This window comes from Quercus suber, unplaced genomic scaffold, assembly GCF_002906115.3.
Source record: "Quercus suber isolate HL8 unplaced genomic scaffold, Cork oak 2.0 scaffold_63, whole genome shotgun sequence".
In the NCBI taxonomy this organism is placed as follows: Eukaryota; Viridiplantae; Streptophyta; class Magnoliopsida; order Fagales; family Fagaceae; genus Quercus; species Quercus suber.
In genome coordinates, this window is record NW_027069528.1 from 1,205,923 (window position 1) to 1,227,527 (window position 21,605).

Below are 21,605 nucleotides of genomic sequence, written 5' to 3' on the forward strand. Positions count from 1 at the left end.
CTTTTCAAGGAAGATGACATCATCATTTGAGAGGCAGGCATTCCAGTTAGGAGGTTTCCATATGTTTCTAAGAGCATAGCTCATCTCAGTAGTGAAAAGGTTAAGGAACCCATTTCTAATAAAGTCAGCAACTTCCTGAATATTAACAAGCCAATTCCCCATATTGTCTTTAATGGCTAAGATTTTGTTTCTTCTTCTTCAGTTGATTGTTGTAGCATGGAAAAAGGCAGTATTTCTCTCCCCTTGAATAAGCCAATTAATTCTGGATTTACTAGCCCAATAATCTTGCTCTTGGAAAAGAGTGGTGAGATATTCCTCCCTCAGCTCCTTTTCAAGATTTACCAGAAAAGGATTTGGCCCCATTGCCAGAGCTTTTTGGATACCAAGAAGTCTGGCTTCAATTCTCCTCTTCCTATGAAGGACGTTGCCAAAGATATCCCTATTCTAGTTTTTCACTACCATGGTAAAGCTTTTGATGCTATCAGTAATAGAATTTGAGTTGAGAGACCAAGAATCCTTCACAAGATTGTAGTGGTTTTTGTTTCATTAATGTTGTATTCTTTTGAGAGGGTAGATGAGTGGTGGGTACTTGATGTTGTATTATTTTAAGAGGATAGGTGACGAAGGTGAGTGGTGGGAACTAGGAATTTGTGAGTGACAAGCTGCTAACTTTACTATGTTTTTTATAATTATTATTACTTTTGAATTTATATTAATGGTGGAGCTAGGGTGGAATACTAATTTTTTTTTTTTCAAAAGAAACATAAAATAATATTTACATTTTAAATTTTGACTTTATAAGTCACTAGTATCTAATTTTGCACCGTTTATTTGTAGTATAAGTATCTATTAAAAAACTTATCAAATCATATTAAATTTTATTTGAAGGGGGTCCAATTAAATCCATAATTTTCAATTCTATTGTAAAGGATCATGGAGGAAAATTGTTAAAAAATAATTTTTAATTTTGTAATGTTCATTTATTGTTTATACTTATTAAGTATAAGGCATTGGATAGTTGAAAACTCTTTTAAATATTTTTCAAAATTTTTTATTAAATATGATTAGTTATTAATATTATACATTTATTTAATTTTTAAATTTATTAATTAAATTATTAATGACATTACTAGTTAGACCTTCAGTTCAATCTTGGACCAAATAATGAGAAATCCCTCATCTTTTTGGTTCTTTAACTAGTTCAATTTTTAAAACCATGCCTAAAATAAACACAAAAAAACCAGTTATATTCTATGAAAAAAAAAAAAAAACCCAGTTTTCTTTTTTTTTCTTTTTGTGATGTGAATTATAAGAACCAATTTGGGATGCCTAAGTGACCAAACCCACTTCTCAAAATTCAAACATTTTTGTTTTAGTTTTTGAGTTATGCTACATGAGTAGGAAGGAACCCACTTGGTTCTCCTCCTTCAAGCCACACTTGAAGAAGAAGCAACGATGGCTAGGGGTGGCAAAATCTAACACAATCCACGAACCAAACACGACTAACTTGTTTATAAAAAGGTCATGGGTTGAGCCTAAACGAGTTCGGGTTATATTCGGATTGACACGATGAACCCGTTTAATAAACAGGCCGTGTTTGTGTTTAATTTGCGAACTCGTCTGACCCATTTGACCTGTTTAGCTTATTAAGTTATTAGTTATTTTGATATTATTGCTTAATTTATGGTTTTTTATATGTATATTACTATATTTATTGTTGTAATTGTATTTTAATTTTATATATATGGAAATTGATAAAAATTATATAGGTTACGTATGACCTATTAATCACATAGCTTATTAAATGGGTAATTTGTATTGACCTTTACATGACTTGTTAATTAAACGAGTTAAACATGTTAGATTGAGTCCACCTTTTTAATAAATAGGTCATGTTTGGTTTGAGAATTCCCGACATATTTACTAAATAGGTCGGGTTTGGGTCAACCCATATATCCAAATACTCATGGTTTGACACGACACGAACTCGACCCACGAACACAAATTGCTACCCTAGGCTACACTGATCACAACAATAATGAACTATTCTTCACTTTCTTTCACTCCCTTCAACAAATTCTCGATCCCCCAAGTTTCTCTATAGACTATAGTTGCCACCACCTTCTTCTCGAGTTCATAATTCATTCTCTTCTCGCAGGTGGTTGAGTTTCCAACCTTACAGTTCCTGCAAGTGAGACTAAAATTTTGGTCTTTTTGATTTGGTTGCTAATAAAGTGCGGAAAAATAGCTTTGATTTTTTTAGTTGTTATATTATTTTTTGCATGATTTCAAGATTTTTGGGTGGTTTTACTCTTCTGGGTATATACAAGTATTCAGGGTTTTTTTTTTTTTTTTTTTTTTTGGTTGAGAAAACAAGTATTTACGTTGATTAGGCTGAACCATGACATGTTATGGAAAATTTGTTTTTGTGAATTTGGGGACTTTTGCTCTATCTGGTTGCTGAGATATAGTGTGGGGAATAGATAAGGTTGTGTTTATTTATGGCTTTTGGGAGGTGTGCTTAATTGAATTGATTTAATATAATAAGACTATTTCATAAATTTGGTTTTTGCACTATTTGTTTGTTGAAAAAAAGTGGCATAGGGAATGCAAATGTTTGTTGGTGATTGTTAGGAACTTAGTTAAGCAAGGTTGAATAAGTGAAGCAAGGTTGAACATGAGTATGGGATGCTGGTGATGTGGTGCTGATGGGCAATGCATGTGGTGCTGATGACCAATGCAGGTGGGGTTGGTGGCTTATGTAAGAGGGCTGCATGATAGGGTATTGACAGAGGGTGGCCAAGTTGCTGATGAGGAAGGCAGGAGTTGCTGATGCAGCATGCGTGCACAGCTGATCAAGGGGGCTGCCAGTGTAGTTAGTAACACGTGTAAGAGTTAGTTAGAGTGTGAGCTGGAGTTGGTTAGACTATGAGCTGTCATGGTAGTTAGAAGGTAGTTATACGGTTATGATAGAAGGAGGGTTACATGTATATAAGGGAATAACCAATTGTAAGGAGGGCATTGAATCATTTTGCTAAATCAAATAACTCTTTCTCTGTTTCTTCTCTCTATCCCAAATTCAATTCTCTCATCTTGTTCAAGGAGGCCTAGTTGACCTCGAATTCAACTACTATAATTCAGTTCTTAACATTTGGTATCAGAGCTTGGCCTTCCTCGGCTATGGCTGAAACACGATCAACCACTGCTTCAACACAAGAGGCTATAGCTTTATTGAAGACTGCAAGTGATCATCAAAACAAAGAGATTCAGGACATGCGAAATCATCATGATAAGGAAATCCAAGAAATTCGCACCATTCAAGGAGTGCATACGCGTGCAATGAATGAAATGACTCAACAATTGGCTATTCTAGTGCAGAGGAGTAATTCTGATCAAGGTGGAGTACCTCGTTCTCCAACATATGGTGAACCTAGGAATGCAAATTCTTCAACAATGGCTATTGCTCGAACAGTGCGCCTGGAATTTCCAAGGTTTTTTGGAGAAGATCCAGCAAGTTGGGTTTACAAAGCCAACCAATACTTCAGGTATTATAACACACCAATTACTGAGAAATTGATGTTAGCTTCATTTCATATGGATGGTGAGGCTTTGATCTGGTTCCAAGACAGTGAAGAGGTAGGTCTCTTTGGAGATTGGGAGTCACTAGTTCAAGCATTGCATATCAGATTTGGTACCACAGCTTATGATGATCCAATGGAGACATTGACTCGGCTGAGACAAACTGCTTCAGTGTCTCTGTATAAGACTCAGTTTGAGATGTTATCTAATAGGATTAAAGGTCTATCTGCTACTCACAAGTTGAGTTGTTTCTTAAGTGGATTAAGGGATGAGATAAGGCTGCCAGTGAGAATGTTGAGTCCTAATTCATTGAATGAGGCTTTTGGTTTGGCAAAAATTCAGGAAGAGTACAATTTGAGTTGCAAGAGGGTTACTAAGGTACCAGGGGATCAAAGCAAACCTTCTATTTTGGGGGTTCCTCCGAAAAACCCTTCACTTTTTGAAACTAAACCAAGGCTGCCTCTCAAGAGGATATCCCCTGCTCAAATGGAGGAAAGAAGGAAGAAGGGATTGTGTTATAATTGTGATGATAAGTGGGCTCCTGGCCATAAGTGCAAGAATGCCATGTTATTTCTGTTGGATTATGTAGAAGTTTCTCAAGGAAATGCCAACTCTGAGGTTCAGGTCAGTGAATTAGAGGAAAGTAGTTATGCAGATCAGGTTGAACAGAATCAAGAAGATGTGGAGATTACCTTGTATGCTTTGAGTGGCACTCCTGCTTCAGGCACCATGAGGGTCAAGGGAAGGATCAAGCATAAGTCCCTTGTGATCCTTATTGATTCAGGGAGTACTCACAACTTCATTGATGCTGCATTGGTATCACATTTGCACATAAACATTGATACTTCTCAAGTCTTGGAGGTCAAGGTTGCCAATGGAGAAGTGATCAAGACTCAAGGTGTGTGTAAAGAGGTACCAGTTTGGGTACAAGGACATGAGTTTGTAGTGCAATTGCATGTGTTGACAATGGGGGGTTGTGACTTAGTGTTTGGGACTCAATGGTTGGGCACCTTGGGAGTAATTCAGTGGGATTTCAAGATGCTTACCATGAGCTTTGGTTATAACCATAAGCAGGTGCTGCTACAAGGGCTGAGGAGTGCAAGATCTCAAGTACAAGATGGAAACATTTTTTTAAAGCAATCTGTGAACAAAGGGTTGGTCCTTCACATTACATTTCAGCCCCACTTATTCACTGCAGAAGGAGCAGACTTGCTACCTGGAGAAGTGGCTGCTTTGTTGAAGGAGTTCCAGTCAGTTTTTGCTACACCAGAGGGGCTGCCACCTTTAAGGGATCATGAACACCAAATCAACTTGAAGGAGGGAGCACAAGCTATCTGCCAAAGGCCTTACAGGTACCCTTACTATCAAAAGAATGAAATTGAGAAGATTGTTAAAGAGTTATTATCTGCTGGATTGATTAGAGATAGTAGCAGTCCTTTTGCATCACCAGTCCTCTTAGTTAGAAAGGCAGATGGTTCATGGAGAATGTGCATAGATTATAGGGCTTTAAATCAAGAAACCATCAAGGATAAATACCCTATACCTGTCATAGATGAGCTGCTGGATGAATTGTTTGGTGCAGCTGTCTTTTCTAAATTAGATTTGAGGTCCGGGTACCATCAAATTAGAATGAGGGAGGATGACATTCAAAAAACTGCTTTTAGGACTCATGAAGGGCATTATGAGTTCTTGGTCATGCCATTTGGCTTAACCAATGCACCTTCCACCTTCCAATCTCTTATGAATTCTGTTTTTAAACCTTACTTAAGGAGATTTGTGTTGGTATTCTTTGATGATATTCTGGTTTATAGTAAGAATGTGAGTGATCATGTGCATCATCTTCATTTGGTCTTGGAAGTTCTGGTGAAACATCAATTGTATGCCAAACAATCAAAGTGTGTGTTTGCTTGTAAGGAAGTAGAATATTTAGGACACCTCATATCTGGAGATGGAGTGAGGACTGATCCAAGGAAGACTGCTGCTATGCAGCAATGGCCTATTCCTAAAGATGTGAAGGCCTTAAGGGGGTTCCTGGGGTTGACTGGCTACTACAGAAAGTTTGTTAAGGGGTATGGACTGATTGCTGCACCTCTAACAGCCTTATTGAGGAAAGATTCTTTCCATTGGAACCCTGAAGCTTCACAAGCCTTCCAATGTCTTAAGGATGCCATGTCCAACCCACCTGTTCTGGCCTTACCTGATTTTACTAAGTCATTTGTGGTGGAATGTGATGCTTCAGGTGTGGGTGTGGGGGCTGTCCTTATGCAAGATCAAAGGCCAATTGCTTACCACAGTCAAGCCTTGAAAGGTAAGAACCTTGCTCTCTCAACATATGAGAAAGAGTTGCTGGCTTTGGTAGTTGCAGTGAAGAAATGGAGACCTTATCTCCTTGGCAGGTCCTTTGTGATTAAGACAGACCATCAAAGCCTTAAGTACTTGTTGGAACAAAAGATTGGGACCCCTGCACAGCAGAAATGGATTTCTAAACTCCTTGGCTATGCATTCTTGGTGGAATATAAACATGGTAAAGAAAACCTGGTGGCTGATGCACTTTCAAGGAAAGAAGTTATGCAGGATGGGGAGTTGGAGAGTACAAAGGTGGGCACCTTGTGTATGATTTCATTTCCTAATCTTACTTGGTTGGAAGATCTCAAGTTGACTTATGCATCTGATGCTGCAGTCCAGAAAATAGTCAGTGCCATTCAGTCTGGTGGTGACATTCCAGTTGGGTTTACTCTTCAAAATGGTTTGTTGTTTTATAAAGGAAGGTTGTTCTTGGGTAGTGCAGCCCAAGAATTGAAGGCTAAGGTGTTAAACCAGGTACATGCTAGCCCTTTAGGGGGTCACTCTGGCTATCTAAAGTCCTTCCAGAGGCTTAAAAAAGACTTCTACTGGTCTGGTATGGTGAAGGATTTAAAGGAATTTGTGAGGGAATGTGATATATGCCAAAGGTTGAAGAGTGAAACTTGCTCACCTGCTGGGTTGCTGCAGCCATTGGCTATCCCTGAGAGACCTTGGTTAGACATTAGCATGGATTTTGTAGAAGGGCTGCCTAAGTCCCAACAGAAGTCAGTCATCTTTGTAGTGGTGGATAGGTTGACTAAATATGTGCATTTCATCCCATTAGCTCATCCTTACACAGCTGCTAAGGTTGCTCAAGTGTTCATGCAATATGTCTTCAAGTTACATGGTATGCCTTCTACAATTGTGAGTGATAGAGATCCAGTATTCACCTCCAAATTCTGGTCAGAATTGATGAGATTACAGGGAACTAACTTGGCTATGTCTTCTTCTTATCATCCTCAATCTGATGGGCAGACTGAAGTAGTAAACAAGAGCCTAGAGCATTACTTGCGAGCCTTTGCTGCTGACAGACCTGTTTCTTGGGTGGATTGGTTGCCTATGGCAGAGTTTTGGTTCAATACTAATTTCCACACTTCCATTAAACTCACTCCGTTTGAGGCCCTTTATGGTTATCCCTCTCCTAAGGTTATGGAGTATGTGCAAGGAGTAACAAGGGTTGCAGCAGTAGACTCTTATTTGCATGACAGGCAGCAGCTCTTTTCATTGTTGAAAAGCAATTTGAAGTTAGCTCAGGAGAGAATGAAGTGGTTTGCTGATAAGAAGAGGGTGGACAGGTCCTTTGAGGTGGGAGATTGGGTTTATCTCAGGCTTCAACCTTACAAGCAAGCTTCAGTGCAGCCCAGAAATTTTGGGAAGCTTGCTCCTCGTTTTTATGGTCCCTTCCAGGTTGTGCAGAAGATTGGTGAGGTGTCTTACAAACTTGATCTGCCTGAAGGGTCCTTGATTCATCCTGTCTTTCATGTCTCAAACCTTAAGGCTAAGTTGGGTGCTAAGGTCAGTCCTAGACCTGCTTTACCAGTGGTCTCTGCAGAACATATCCTTGCTCCTGAACCTGTGGCTGTATTAGATACCAGGACCCATCAATTGAGGAGCAGACTTATCACTCAGGTACTTGTGCAGTGGCAGGATGAGAGCACAGCTGATGCTACCTGGGAGAATTTGTTTGAGTTGCAAAATAAGTTCCCACACCTTGTGGGCAAGGTGTTTTAAAGGAGGAGGTATTGTTAGGAACTTAGTTAAGCAAGGTTGAATAAGTGAAGCAAGGTTGAACATGAGTATGGGATGCTGGTGATGTGGTGCTGATGGGCAATGCATGTGGTGCTGATGACCAATGCAGGTGGGGTTGGTGGCTTATGTAAGAGGGCTGCATGATAGGGTATTGACAGAGGGTGGCCAAGTTGCTGATGAGGAAGGCAGGAGTTGCTGATGCAGCATGCGTGCACAGCTGATCAAGGGGGCTGCCAGTGTAGTTAGTAACACGTGTAAGAGTTAGTTAGAGTGTGAGCTGGAGTTGGTTAGACTATGAGCTGTCATGGTAGTTAGAAGGTAGTTATACGGTTATGATAGAAGGAGGGTTACATGTATATAAGGGAATAACCAATTGTAAGGAGGGCATTGAATCATTTTGCTAAATCAAATAACTCTTTCTCTGTTTCTTCTCTCTATCCCAAATTCAATTCTCTCATCTTATTCAAGGAGGCCTAGTTGACCTCGAATTCAACTACTATAATTCAGTTCTTAACATTGAGATAGGAAATGCTGAGTTTTGAGTATATATTGTAATTTTTGCAAGGATCCAGGATAGTTCTTGCAGTTGAGCCTAAATTATCACTTTGTTTGTTACAATTGAGAGAAGAGAAAGGAAAAGAAGGGAGGAGAAAAGGAAAAGAAATCGCTTTCCTTATATATGTTTGGGAAATGGGGAGGAAAGGAGAAAAGAGAGAAGATGCAATCTTTTTTTGACTTGCAAAGGGAAAAGAAAAGAAAAGAATAAAAAAGTTATTGAAGAGATATTATTTAAATATAAATTAGAATTTAGAATAGATAATAGAATTTTTTTTTTTTAAGATATAATTAAAATATACGGCTAACCGCGCAGCTCAAACCCTTTCCTCCCTAAATAATAGTCCCTAAATAGTGAAATTTAGAATAGATATTGTTAATAGTCCCTAAATAGAAAAAATAATTTATCTTATCCAAAAGTAGAAAAGAAATTTTAGGTAAGGAAATGCGATATGCTCTATATTTGTCAAAATCTTGTCACACTTTCTATTTTAGCATTTCTTGCCAACTGATTCATTGTATCTTGCAACATTGATAGCTTTAAATAGAGAATTTATTCATCATCAGGTGAAAAAATTTTCACCATTGCATCTCTTCATAATGGTATCTCCTGCATTTATTTTCTACTTTACACTGACTCTCTTCCTTTTCCTAAATGTGTCCACTTCTACTAAGACTATCCTAGTTGATAAGTCAGGCAAGGGACAATTCACCACAGTGCAGAAGGCCATCGATTCAATCCCATCAAATAACAAACAATGGACAATTATCCTTCTCAATGCTGGTGTTTACAAGTAAATCAACATTAGTATATATACTATATATATATATAACTCCAATTTTCATTTATAATAAGCTATCCATTAAATTTCAGTCACTAATAATATTCTTTTTTCTTTTATTGTCTAGAGAGAGAGTTACAATCCCTAAAGATAAACAATACATTATTCTTAAGGGAAAGAGTAGGCTATCGACTGTGATAGAATGGGATGATTCTGGAAACTCCTTGGAAAGTTCAACCTTCAAGTTGTATGCTTCAAATTTTATGGCTCGTAATATTACATTCAAGGTTAGGCAAAACTCAAAAAGTTTCATCTTGGGCTAACACAAAAAGTTAATAATTGAAAACTAAAAAGTTTCTATTATTGGCAGGTAAAAATATTTAAAAATAGCAAAAGAATTCCAACACTTATTTTAATTATTAATTGGCTTTCCTTATATTGCTGCTACTGCTAGAATACATATGACCTCGTGCTGGTAAATGATGTGGTGAAAAAGATTACATGGGCACCAGCAGCTCTTCTTTATGCAGACAAAGCATCATTTTATGAATGTGGTTTTATTGGCATACAAGATACACTCACTGACTTAGTTGGTCGTCACTTTTTTGATGGTTGCTATGTTGAAGGTGCAATAGACTTCATCTGGGGTTATGGTCAATCACTTTATCAGGTTAGAATCAACAAGGTTAAATCATATTTCTTTTTACCAATACTAAAGGGAACATTATTCAGAAATATATAAATATATATATATTATGGAAATTACTAATGTATGTCCTTAAGGCATATATTAGTAATCAATTTTAAGAAATTTTTTATAGAAAAACGAAAAAGTTATTTATTGTTTTAACAACTTTTTCAATTTTCCATAAAAAAATCTTTCCAAAATAGATAGTTAATACGTGCCCTAAAGACACACATTAACCAGACTTATATATTATCTTTATCTTTTATCACATACTTCCCTTGACATTACTTCATATATTTTGTGTAGAATTCTGAAATACATGTAAATGGAAAAAGTATAGGCAATTGGAACGCTTATATTACAGCTCAAGGTCGAGAAAGTGATACACAAACCAATGGTTTTGTGTTTAAGTATTGTAAAGTAACAGGAACTGGTACTGCATATTTAGGGAGGGCATATAGAAACCATTCGGCAGTAGTATATTTCAGGTCAACTTTCGACAATATTATTGCCCCAGCAGGTTGGGATATATGGAAACAAGCTGGAAAAGAGTATGTTCTTCTTCTTCTTTTCTCCATTTTACATTCATCTTATAGATTGTTTGACTGATCTTGATAAGCTAGCATTTGTTTTAAAAGCTTAAGTTTATAGGAAATAGTTAACATAGAGCTCGTTTGGCATTACGATTTCATGGAGAAGATGAGTGATTTTTAAATGAAAACAAACACAAAAAAGAGCCATTTGGCTTTGTATTTTTAAGAAAATTGTTTCTTTTCTTTTTTTTAATTGAGCAAAAACCAAGAAAGTGCATTTTCAAATCACAGCTTAAAGAGTATTTTTTTAGAATCACTAGAAAATTGTGTTTTCACATTACAGTTTTCACATATTACCAATGTGCTCAAAATAGTTGAGCCATTTTTCGATTGAATGTCGAGCAAGAAAGTTTCATCTGGCTAACACAAAAAGTTAATAATTGAAACTAAAAAGTTTCTATTATTGGCAGGTAAAAATATTTAAAAATAGCAAAAGAATTCCAACACTTATTTTAATTATTAATTGGCTTTCCTTATATTGCTGCTACTGCTAGAATACATATGACCTCGTGCTGGTAAATGATGTGGTGAAAAAGATTACATGGGCACCAGCAGCTCTTCTTTATGCAGACAAAGCATCATTTTATGAATGTGGTTTTATTGGCATACAAGATACACTCACTGACTTAGTTGGTCGTCACTTTTTTGATGGTTGCTATGTTGAAGGTGCAATAGACTTCATCTGGGGTTATGGTCAATCACTTTATCAGGTTAGAATCAACAAGGTTAAATCATATTTCTTTTTACCAATACTAAAGGGAACATTATTCAAATATATATATATATATATTATGAAATTACTAATGTATGTCCTTAAGGCATATATTAGTAATCAATTTTAAAAATTTTTATAGAAAAACGAAAAAGTTATTTATGTTTTAACAACTTTTTTAATTTTCCATAAAAAATCTTTCCAAAATAGATATTAATACGTGCCCTAAAGACACACATTAACCAGACTATATATTATCTTTATCTTTTATCACATACTCCCCTTGACATTACTTCATATATTTTGTGTAGAATTCTGAAATACATGTAAATGGAAAAAGTATAGGCAATTGGAACGCTTATATTACAGCTCAAGGTCGAGAAAGTGATACACAAACCAATGGTTTTGTGTTTAAGTATTGTAAAGTAACAGGAACTGGTACTGCATATTTAGGGAGGGCATATAGAAACCATTCGGCAGTAGTATATTTCAGGTCAACTTTCGACAATATTATTGCCCCAGCAGGTTGGGATATATGGAAACAAGCTGGAAAAGAGTATGTTCTTCTTCTTCTTTTCTCCATTTTACATTCATCTTATAGATTGTTTGACTGATCTTGATAAGCTAGCATTTGTTTTAAAAGCTTAAGTTTATAGGAAATAGTTAACATAGAGCTCGTTTGGCATTACGATTTCATGGAGAAGATGAGTGATTTTTAAATGAAAACAAACACAAAAAAGAGCCATTTGGCTTTGTATTTTTAAGAAAATTGTTTCTTTTCTTTTTTTTAATTGAGCAAAAACCAAGAAAGTGCATTTTCAAATCACAGCTTAAAGAGTATTTTTTTAGAATCACTAGAAAATTGTGTTTTCACATTACAGTTTTCACATATTACCAATGTGCTCAAAATAGTTGAGCCATTTTTCGATTGAATGTCGAGCAAGTAAGAATTTTTCTTCATATGTGTTCTTGTTGTATAGGAAATATATCACATATGCAGAGGTGGAATGCAAGGGACCAGGGGCAAACATGTCGAAACGTGTGAAATGGGAGAAAACATTAACGGCCGAACAACAGAAAAAGTTTGTCGATCAAAAATTGTTCTTAAACCAAGATGGTTGGATAGAAGAACAACGTCTGCATCTTTAGTCGCACCCTTTTCAACATGTGTTAATCATGTGTTAATCTGTTGTCATTCCCTCTACTACCACATATTTGTGNACTTATTTTAATTATTAATTGGCTTTCCTTATATTGCTGCTACTGCTAGAATACATATGACCTCGTGCTGGTAAATGATGTGGTGAAAAAGATTACATGGGCACCAGCAGCTCTTCTTTATGCAGACAAAGCATCATTTTATGAATGTGGTTTTATTGGCATACAAGATACACTCACTGACTTAGTTGGTCGTCACTTTTTTGATGGTTGCTATGTTGAAGGTGCAATAGACTTCATCTGGGGTTATGGTCAATCACTTTATCAGGTTAGAATCAACAAGGTTAAATCATATTTCTTTTTACCAATACTAAAGGGAACATTATTCAAATATATATATATATATATTATGAAAATTACTAATGTATGTCCTTAAGGCATATATTAGTAATCAATTTTAAAAAAATTTTTATAGAAAAACGAAAAAGTTATTTACTGTTTTGACAACTTTTTTAATTTTCCATAGAAAAATCTTTCCAAAATAGATAATTAATACGTGCCCTAAAGACACACATTAACCAGACTCATATATTATCTTTATCTTTTATCACATACTCCCCTTGACATTACTTCATATATTTTGTGTAGAATTCTGAAATACATGTAAATGGAAAAAGTATAGGCAATTGGAACGCTTATATTACAGCTCAAGGTCGAGAAAGTGATACACAAACCAATGGTTTTGTGTTTAAGTATTGTAAAGTAACAGGAACTGGTACTGCATATTTAGGGAGGGCATATAGAAACCATTCGGCAGTAGTATATTTCAGGTCAACTTTCGACAATATTATTGCCCCAGCAGGTTGGGATATATGGAAACAAGCTGGAAAAGAGTATGTTCTTCTTCTTCTTTTCTCCATTTTACATTCATCTTATAGATTGTTTGACTTATCTTGATAAGCTAGCATTTGTTTTAAAAGCTTAAGTTTATAGGAAATAGTTAACATAGAGCTCGTTTGGCATTACGATTTCATGGAGAAGATGAGTGATTTTTAAATGAAAACAAACACAAAAAAGAGCCATTTGGCTTTGTATTTTTAAGAAAATTGTTTCTTTTCTTTTTTTTAATTGAGCAAAAACCAAGAAAGTGCATTTTCAAATCACAGCTTAAAGAGTATTTTTTTAGAATCACTAGAAAATTGTGTTTTCACATTACAGTTTTCACATATTACCAATGTGCTCAAAATAGTTGAGCCATTTTTCGATTGAATGTCGAGCAAGTAAGAATTTTTCTTCTTATGTGTTCTTGTTGTATAGGAAATATATCACATATGCAGAGGTGGAATGCAAGGGACCAGGGGCAAACATGTCGAAACGTGTGAAATGGGAGAAAACATTAACGGCCGAACAACAGAAAAAGTTTGTCGATCAAAAATTGTTCTTAAACCAAGATGGTTGGATAGAAGAACAACGTCTGCATCTTTAGTCGCACCCTTTTCAACATGTGTTAATCATGTGTTAATCTGTTGTCATTCCCTCTACTACCACATATTTGTGGTATTTTATAGTGTTGGAATCTTGAGCAAGTATGCGTACGTATTAGCTGTAGTTGATGTAATAAATGCTCAATTATGAATTCCAATGCATTTTCAATTTTTTATTTTTTAAAACAAATGCCTTCTCAAATAATAAAACACATGTGCAGTTTAACTTTTTATTTATTGAAAAATGTATAAAAATATTATTTAATAAAACATTAAATGCATCCTAATCATTATCTTTACGACATTTGTAAACAGAATTCTTTATAATAAAAAAAAAAAAGATCATATATGTCTGTGTTTTCCAAATCTTCCTACATGTTCCCTTCTTTTTCCTCTACATAAAGAATCTTCATGGCCCGGTATATAGGACCGTTTCCTTAATCCTTGTTGTTGCGCATTGTGGTTAATTCTTGGGTTAATTAATCTCTAGGTAAATTGAGTTGAGATCATCTTTGTTTCCACTATATGGAGTTTCGAGTAGACTAGTGATCAAGTTGAGTGAATATGATGTGAACCAAGTGTTGACACCATACATCAAAATTGATTGGTATCTTGGCATAATGATAAAAAATAATCATTATAAAGTGGATACCATAAGATGAAATTCTATCGTATTTATAAAACTAATTAAAAAAAAAAAAAAAAGAAAACATACAATTTTTTTAATTATAATTTGACTAATTATTTATATTTTTATAATAAAAATTGTGTTTAATTTTAAATGCATCCATGCGTTTGCATGTGTTACATGCTAATTAAAATAAAAGGAGATCCATTTTAAAAAAGTACTGGAAATAAGTCAAATCCTTTTTTATTTGGGTTCCAATTTTTAGATTCCTAAAATATCCAAACCTTACTCATCTCTCTCTCTCTCTCTCTCTCTCTCTCTCTATTATATATATATATAGCCCAAGCTCATAGAAAAATCCAATTAGATTTTAATTGGATTCTTAATTTTGCGCCATGTGTCCCATTTAATTTTTAATTTTGTGCAAAGTAAAGTATTTGGTGTAAAAAAGTGAAGTATTTGGTGTAAAAATCAAAGAGTCTAAATCCATTAGATTCTAAATTGGATTTCAATTAGGGTTCAATTTTCTGCCAAGTGTCCATTCAAGTTTTTAATTTTTATGACAAGTGAATAACTGGGTGCAAAAAATAAATAGTCTAAAATCAATTAATTATAAATTATATATATATATATATATTTATATATATTATGAGAAACCATTACATATATTAGAAATGTATGGTTTAAAAAAGGTGCAAGTTAATTTCATGTATAATTTGAACCTCTTCTAAAAAAATGTATAATTTAAACTGTATAATTGTGATTATTTTTAATTATACTTATGCACATACACAGAACTATACACTAGTTTACAATAATAGTGGTCATTTGTAAATTGTTCCTAAAAACAAAATGATGGCGATTTACCAATCATTATCGGAGTTAAGCAATAAGCACAATAATAGTGGCCATATAATTAAAATGGGTCTATGTTTATTTATTTTGTCATTTACTTCATAAGATTTGAACCTAAAAGGGTTTCCAAATTTTATTTGCCTCTTGTATGTATGTGGTCAACACTTTACTTTTTTTTTTTTTTTTAATTAGTTTTATAAATACGATAGAATTTCATCTTATGGTATCCACTTTATAATGATTATTTTTTATCATTATGCCAAGATACCAATCAATTTTGATGTATGGTGTCAACACTTGGTTCACATCATATTCACTCAACTTGATCACTAGTCTACTCGAAACTCCATATAGTGGAAACAAAGATGATCTCAACTCAATTTACCTAGAGATTAATTAACCCAAGAATTAACCACAATGCGCAACAACAAGGATTAAGGAAACGGTCCTATATACCGGGCCATGAAGATTCTTTATGTAGAGGAAAAAGAAGGGAACATGTAGGAAGATTTGGAAAACACAGACATATATGATCTTTTTTTTTTTTATTATAAAGAATTCTGTTTACAAATGTCGTAAAGATAATGATTAGGATGCATTTAATGTTTTATTAAATAATATTTTTATACATTTTTCAATAAATAAAAAGTTAAACTGCACATGTGTTTTATTATTTGAGAAGGCATTTGTTTTAAAAAATAAAAAATTGAAAATGCATTGGAATTCATAATTGAGCATTTATTACATCAACTACAGCTAATACGTACGCATACTTGCTCAAGATTCCAACACTATAAAATACCACAAATATGTGGTAGTAGAGGGAATGACAACAGATTAACACATGATTAACACATGTTGAAAAGGGTGCGACTAAAGATGCAGACGTTGTTCTTCTATCCAACCATCTTGGTTTAAGAACAATTTTTGATCGACAAACTTTTTCTGTTGTTCGGCCGTTAATGTTTTCTCCCATTTCACACGTTTCGACATGTTTGCCCCTGGTCCCTTGCATTCCACCTCTGCATATGTGATATATTTCCTATACAACAAGAACACATATGAAGAAAAATTCTTACTTGCTCGACATTCAATCGAAAAATGGCTCAACTATTTTGAGCACATTGGTAATATGTGAAAACTGTAATGTGAAAACACAATTTTCTAGTGATTCTAAAAAAATACTCTTTAAGCTGTGATTTGAAAATGCACTTTCTTGGTTTTTGCTCAATTAAAAAAAAGAAAAGAAACAATTTTCTTAAAAATACAAAGCCAAATGGCTCTTTTTTGTGTTTGTTTTCATTTAAAAATCACTCATCTTCTCCATGAAATCGTAATGCCAAACGAGCTCTATGTTAACTATTTCCTATAAACTTAAGCTTTTAAAACAAATGCTAGCTTATCAAGATAAGTCAAACAATCTATAAGATGAATGTAAAATGGAGAAAAGAAGAAGAAGAACATACTCTTTTCCAGCTTGTTTCCATATATCCCAACCTGCTGGGGCAATAATATTGTCGAAAGTTGACCTGAAATATACTACTGCCGAATGGTTTCTATATGCCCTCCCTAAATATGCAGTACCAGTTCCTGTTACTTTACAATACTTAAACACAAAACCATTGGTTTGTGTATCACTTTCTCGACCTTGAGCTGTAATATAAGCGTTCCAATTGCCTATACTTTTTCCATTTACATGTATTTCAGAATTCTACACAAAATATATGAAGTAATGTCANGGAAGGTTTCAGATCAGTATTTCTTAGTGGGAAATTGAGGACTCTCTCCTTTTTTTCATTTTTTTTTTTTTTTTTTTTTGATGGGAAATATGTGAATTTCATTCATCTGAAATTGAAACACAACAAGGAGACATAGCACAGCCAGAGGTCCTCAAAAAGTAATACAAAACAGAGAAACAAGTATTACAAATAGAGGTCCTCCACAAGAAGATGCTCAACCAAGCTTGGGCAAGACCATTTCCAAACCTGAGAAGCACCAGAATTCCTAGCAATCCTTGCAAGCTCATGGGCAACTTTGTTGCCTTCCCTTTTCAGATGTTTGAAAGAACACCAAGTAAACGAAGCAGCCACTTCCCAAATGTTCCTGATTATGTGCCCAAACTCACCACCATGGAGCTTTTCAGAGATTGCTTGAATGATGGACAAGGAGTCGGACTCAAAAATGGCATGGGAGACTTCCATTTCTGCTGCGAGAAGCACACCCTCTTGCAAGGCCAACGCTTCAAAAATCTCAGCTGGGAACGATGCAGGCAGAACCTTGCTTGAAGCAGGTAGAACAACACCCCTGCAATCTCGGATGACAACTCCTATACACGAGCACCTCTCATCATCAAAAGCTGCTGCATCAGTATTGATTTTGAAGTAACCTGTAGGTGGAGCTTTCCACCTAGACAGAGGCAGAGCTTGGGACAAAGCTGGACAGAGGCAAGCAGCCTTGAACTCCGCCAAAACACCACCAGCCAAATCCCAAGCCTGAATAGGAGGGGAGCCCGAGTCCTCATGAATTTCTTGGTTACGATTCCACCAAATAGACCATGCAACAGCAAAAAAGAGTTCAAGATCGTGCAGGGAGCCTTTAGCAATAATATCTAATGCAATTTCTACCATATCACAAGAAGTGGAAAGGTCCACAGGACTATTGCACCAAAAGGCCCAAGTCAGTTTTGCGTGTTCACAGTGAAGGAGTGCATGGGTTATAGTTTCAATGGCTTTGTCGCATAACGGGCAGAAGCTAGAGCAATGGACACCCCTGTGGTTTAGATTTTGCATGGTTGGAAGACCATTGACACAAGTCCTCCAAGCAAAAATTTTGATTTTCGGAGGGACTTTCAGCTGCCATATCCGTTTCCACAATAAAGACCATGAACTACCTGAGGTGCTTTCACCTTCCTCAACGGAATCCACCAAGCCAGATGCAATGTAGTATGCACTTTTAACCGTGAACTCACCCATTTTGTTACCTATCCAGATAAGACAATCCTCGGGAAGATTAAAACTTAGGGGGATTTTAAGGATGGTGCTGGCTTCATGAGGTAGAAAAGTAGCATTAATTACATCGACTTTCCACCGTCTAGTGTCAAGATCTATGAGGGAAGACACCATGGGAAAGTCTCCATAGTCAGCCCGAGGGGAAACCACCTTGTGGGTTGTTGGTGTTGGCAACCATCTATCGTCCCAAATATGGATTCGCCGACCATTGCCTACCCTCCATCTTGTGCCCTTTCTAATAACGTCAAGACTATTGTGGATGCTTCGCCAAGCATATGAGGGGTTACTCCCTTTTTTGGAGTTGAGGACATCGTCAAAAGGAAAGTATTTTGCTTTGAAGACTCGAGCCATTAAGGAGTTAGGATTTGTGAGAATTCTCCAACCTTGCTTAGCTAGCATAGCAAGGTTAAAGGCTTGTATGTTTCTGAAGCCCATGCCACCATGGAGTTTAGACCGACACATCTTCCTCCAACTAACCCACGCAATCTTGTTCTCTTTATCCTTTTGCCCCCACCAAAAACTTCTCATCAAACTTTCTAGGTCTTGGCAAAGAGTCTTAGGGAGTTGAAAGCAACTCATAGTGTATGTAGGCACGGTTTGAGCTACCGCTTTGATAAGTATCTCTCTCCCCCCAATTGAAAGGAGTTTACCCTTCCAGCCGGCAAGCTTTTTAGCCACTCTGTCCTTAACTTCAGCAAACATTTGTGCTTTTGATTTCCCAATGATGGAGGGCAGCCCCAAATACTTGCTATGCCTGGAATCTTGCATTGGACCAAGAATGTTAAAAATGCTTTCCCTTAATTCTTGGGAGGTGTTTGGACTGAAAAATACTGAAGATTTGTCAGTATTTATTTTCTGCCTCGAAGCCTCTTCATATCTATGAAGAATACTGACAAGTGCATGACATTCTTGCTCCTTTGCTTTGCAGAATAAGAGGCTGTCATCGGCGAAGAAGAGGTGAGTAATTAAAGGGCAACCTCTACAAATGGAGATACCGTTAATTTGTTGATTCCTGGTAGCTTCATGAATAAGAGCTGAGAGACCCTTGGCACAAAGGAGGAAGAGGCAAGGGGAGAGCGGATCACCCTGTCTGATGCCCCTTGAAGGAGCAATGTTCCCAAAAGCTTCCCCATTTATAAGCACTGAATAAGAAACAGAAGAGACACAATTCATAATAAGATGAATCCATTTTTCCATAAAACCCAATTTCTCCATCACACCTTTAATGAAACTCCATTCTACCCTATCAAATGCCTTGCTCATGTCCAATTTAATAGACATATAATTTTCTTTTCCTTCATTTTTATGATTTAGGTAGTGCATGAACTTGAAGGCAACAAGGACATTATCTGTTATTAGGCGGTTTGGGGTAAATGCACTTTGGTTTTCAGATATGATGTTAGGTAGTATGGCTTTAAACCTATTGGCAAGGACCTTAGAAATAATTTTATATGTGGTGTTACAGAGGCTAATGGGGCGGAATTCTGTCATTCTGACTGGCTGGTTGGTTTTTGGGATGAGTGAGATGTTGGTTTTGTTTATTTCAGTCATAGGTAGATTTGAATTCAGCACATTTAATACCATGTTTGTGATGCTAGGTCCAACAATGTCCCAATAATTATGAAAAAAGATCGCAGACATACCGTCAGGCCTAGGTGCTTTTGTGGGGTGGAGTTGCTTCAGTGCCTTTAAGACTTCCTCACTTGTAAAAGTTTTGGTGAGCTCAGAGTTCATTTCATCCGTAACACGCCTAGGGATTGCATTGATGACTTCATTGATTCCGGTGGGAGATGAAGAAGTGTAGATATTCTCAAAATAGGATAAAGCCGTGGCAGTGATACTTTCCTTACTGTCGCACCATATACCATCCTCATTCCATAGCCCCGAAATGGAATTCTTTTTCCTCCGTTCCGAAGCACGGGCATGAAAAAATTTCGTATTTCTGTCGCCCTCCCTATACCAATGGACTTTGCTACGTTGTCGCCAAATGATCTCCTCACTGTCTAGAAGGTCATTTAATTCTTTTCTGAGCTAATTTATTTCTGCCCCTCTATTGCCTTGCTGGTCTACAGTGGTAATGGAGTTTAGAGCTCTTCTTTTCTCCGTTATTTTCTTTGGAATGTTACCAACAACGTTCTGATTCCAGCTTGCCAGCGCACTGGCACATCGTTGGAGGTTAGAGACAATCCCCTCAGAAGTGACAGAGAAAGTACCAGAATGCCAAGCAGCCTCAATCACATCATGGCAATCCTCTCTTTTGGCCCACATAGCTTCAAAGTGGAAACGGCGTTTACCTCTACGAGATGAAGGGGGTGAGTCCGTGGTTGCGAGAATGCAATGGTCAGAAGTGGAATCAGCCAAGTGGTGAACTGTTGGATCCTTGAAGTGTCCGAGCCATTCATTAGTAGCAAAAGCTCTGTCGAGGCGAAGCGAGATTCTATTACTCCCTTCCTTCATATTACACCAAGTATAATCTGGGCCACAGTATCCCAGGTCCTTGAAGCCACAATGATTTACAATTCAACGAAAACCATCCATCTGATTTTGGGAGCGTTGGGCACCACCTGCTTTTTCAGTCATTGAGAGAATCTCATTAAAATCACCACAGCAAAACCAAGGCAAATTAAATTGACTATTAAGGAAGGAGAGAAGTTTCCAAGATTCTTCCCTAAGATGGGTCTCCGGATAACCGTAGAACCCAGTAAATCTCCAAACAAAACCATTTTCAGCCTCCGTGATTATCGCATCAATATGATGGTTGGAATAGCTCTTAATCTCCAACTTTGTGTCATTGGACCATAGTAGTGCAAGGCCACCACTTCGACCCCTACTCGAAACACATAATCCATTTGTAAAACCAAGTTTGAATTTTATTTTTTCCATACGTCTGCTCTTTGATTTAGTTTCTGAGAGGAAAACTAAATTGGGATTCCAGCTCCGCACATAATCGCGGAGGGCAAAAACTGTCCGGGGGTTCCCAATTCCCCGGCAGTTCCAACATAAGGAAATCATGGCTCTCGGCGGTGCTGCTTGGCAGCCACCGCCGATCTCTCAGGAATATCATGTGTGTTGTAGTGGTGTAAGTCACGAAGTTTCTTCAAAGGTTTACCTTCATCTTCATTCTCTTCAGAGAAGTCAAGCCTATTTGTTCTTTTTAGGCCCGAGAGACCCACAAAATTTTGAGTGTCTGAGTTAATTGATTGGTTTTGCTTCCCTTGGGCTCTAGCTATTCTTTTCCAGTATCCTTTTTTTGGGCTTTGAGGGACAGTAGAAGTATCATTGTTAATGAGGGCCGCTTTCTTTTCTTTTGGTGGGCTGGTAACCTCATGGGCCTCAGAGGGGTGTTGCTTAGGGAGGCCCACGAAGGATGATTCATCACATATCTCCTTTCCCGTTACAAAGATTTTTTGGGAATTATTTGAATTTTTGTCAAAAAGAGGCGTTAGGCTCAATGAACTAACCTGTTCACCT

At 36.5% G+C, this 21,605-nt stretch overlaps 3 protein-coding genes across 3 annotated transcripts; all 3 read left to right on the forward strand.

Moving 5' to 3' along the window:
* Positions 1-3,180: 3,180 nt before the first annotated feature.
* Positions 3,181-5,042, forward strand: LOC136067222 (uncharacterized). Its single transcript, XM_065772767.1, has 2 exons — positions 3,181-4,931; positions 5,030-5,042. Exons 1-2 carry the CDS (start codon positions 3,181-3,183, stop codon positions 5,040-5,042), a joined length of 1,764 nt encoding a protein of 587 aa, XP_065628839.1.
* Positions 5,043-8,781: 3,739 nt separating this feature from the next.
* LOC136067223 (probable pectinesterase 29) lies at positions 8,782-10,305 on the forward strand. Its single transcript, XM_065772768.1, has 4 exons — positions 8,782-9,020; positions 9,136-9,295; positions 9,463-9,678; positions 10,003-10,305. Exons 1-4 carry the CDS (start codon positions 8,827-8,829, stop codon positions 10,303-10,305), a joined length of 873 nt encoding a protein of 290 aa, XP_065628840.1. The 5' UTR covers positions 8,782-8,826.
* Positions 10,306-10,623: 318 nt separating this feature from the next.
* On the forward strand, positions 10,624-12,209 carry LOC136067224 (probable pectinesterase 55). Its single transcript, XM_065772769.1, has 4 exons — positions 10,624-10,638; positions 10,784-10,999; positions 11,313-11,557; positions 11,982-12,209. Exons 1-4 carry the CDS (start codon positions 10,624-10,626, stop codon positions 12,148-12,150), a joined length of 645 nt encoding a protein of 214 aa, XP_065628841.1. The 3' UTR covers positions 12,151-12,209.
* Positions 12,210-21,605: the final 9,396 nt, after the last annotated feature.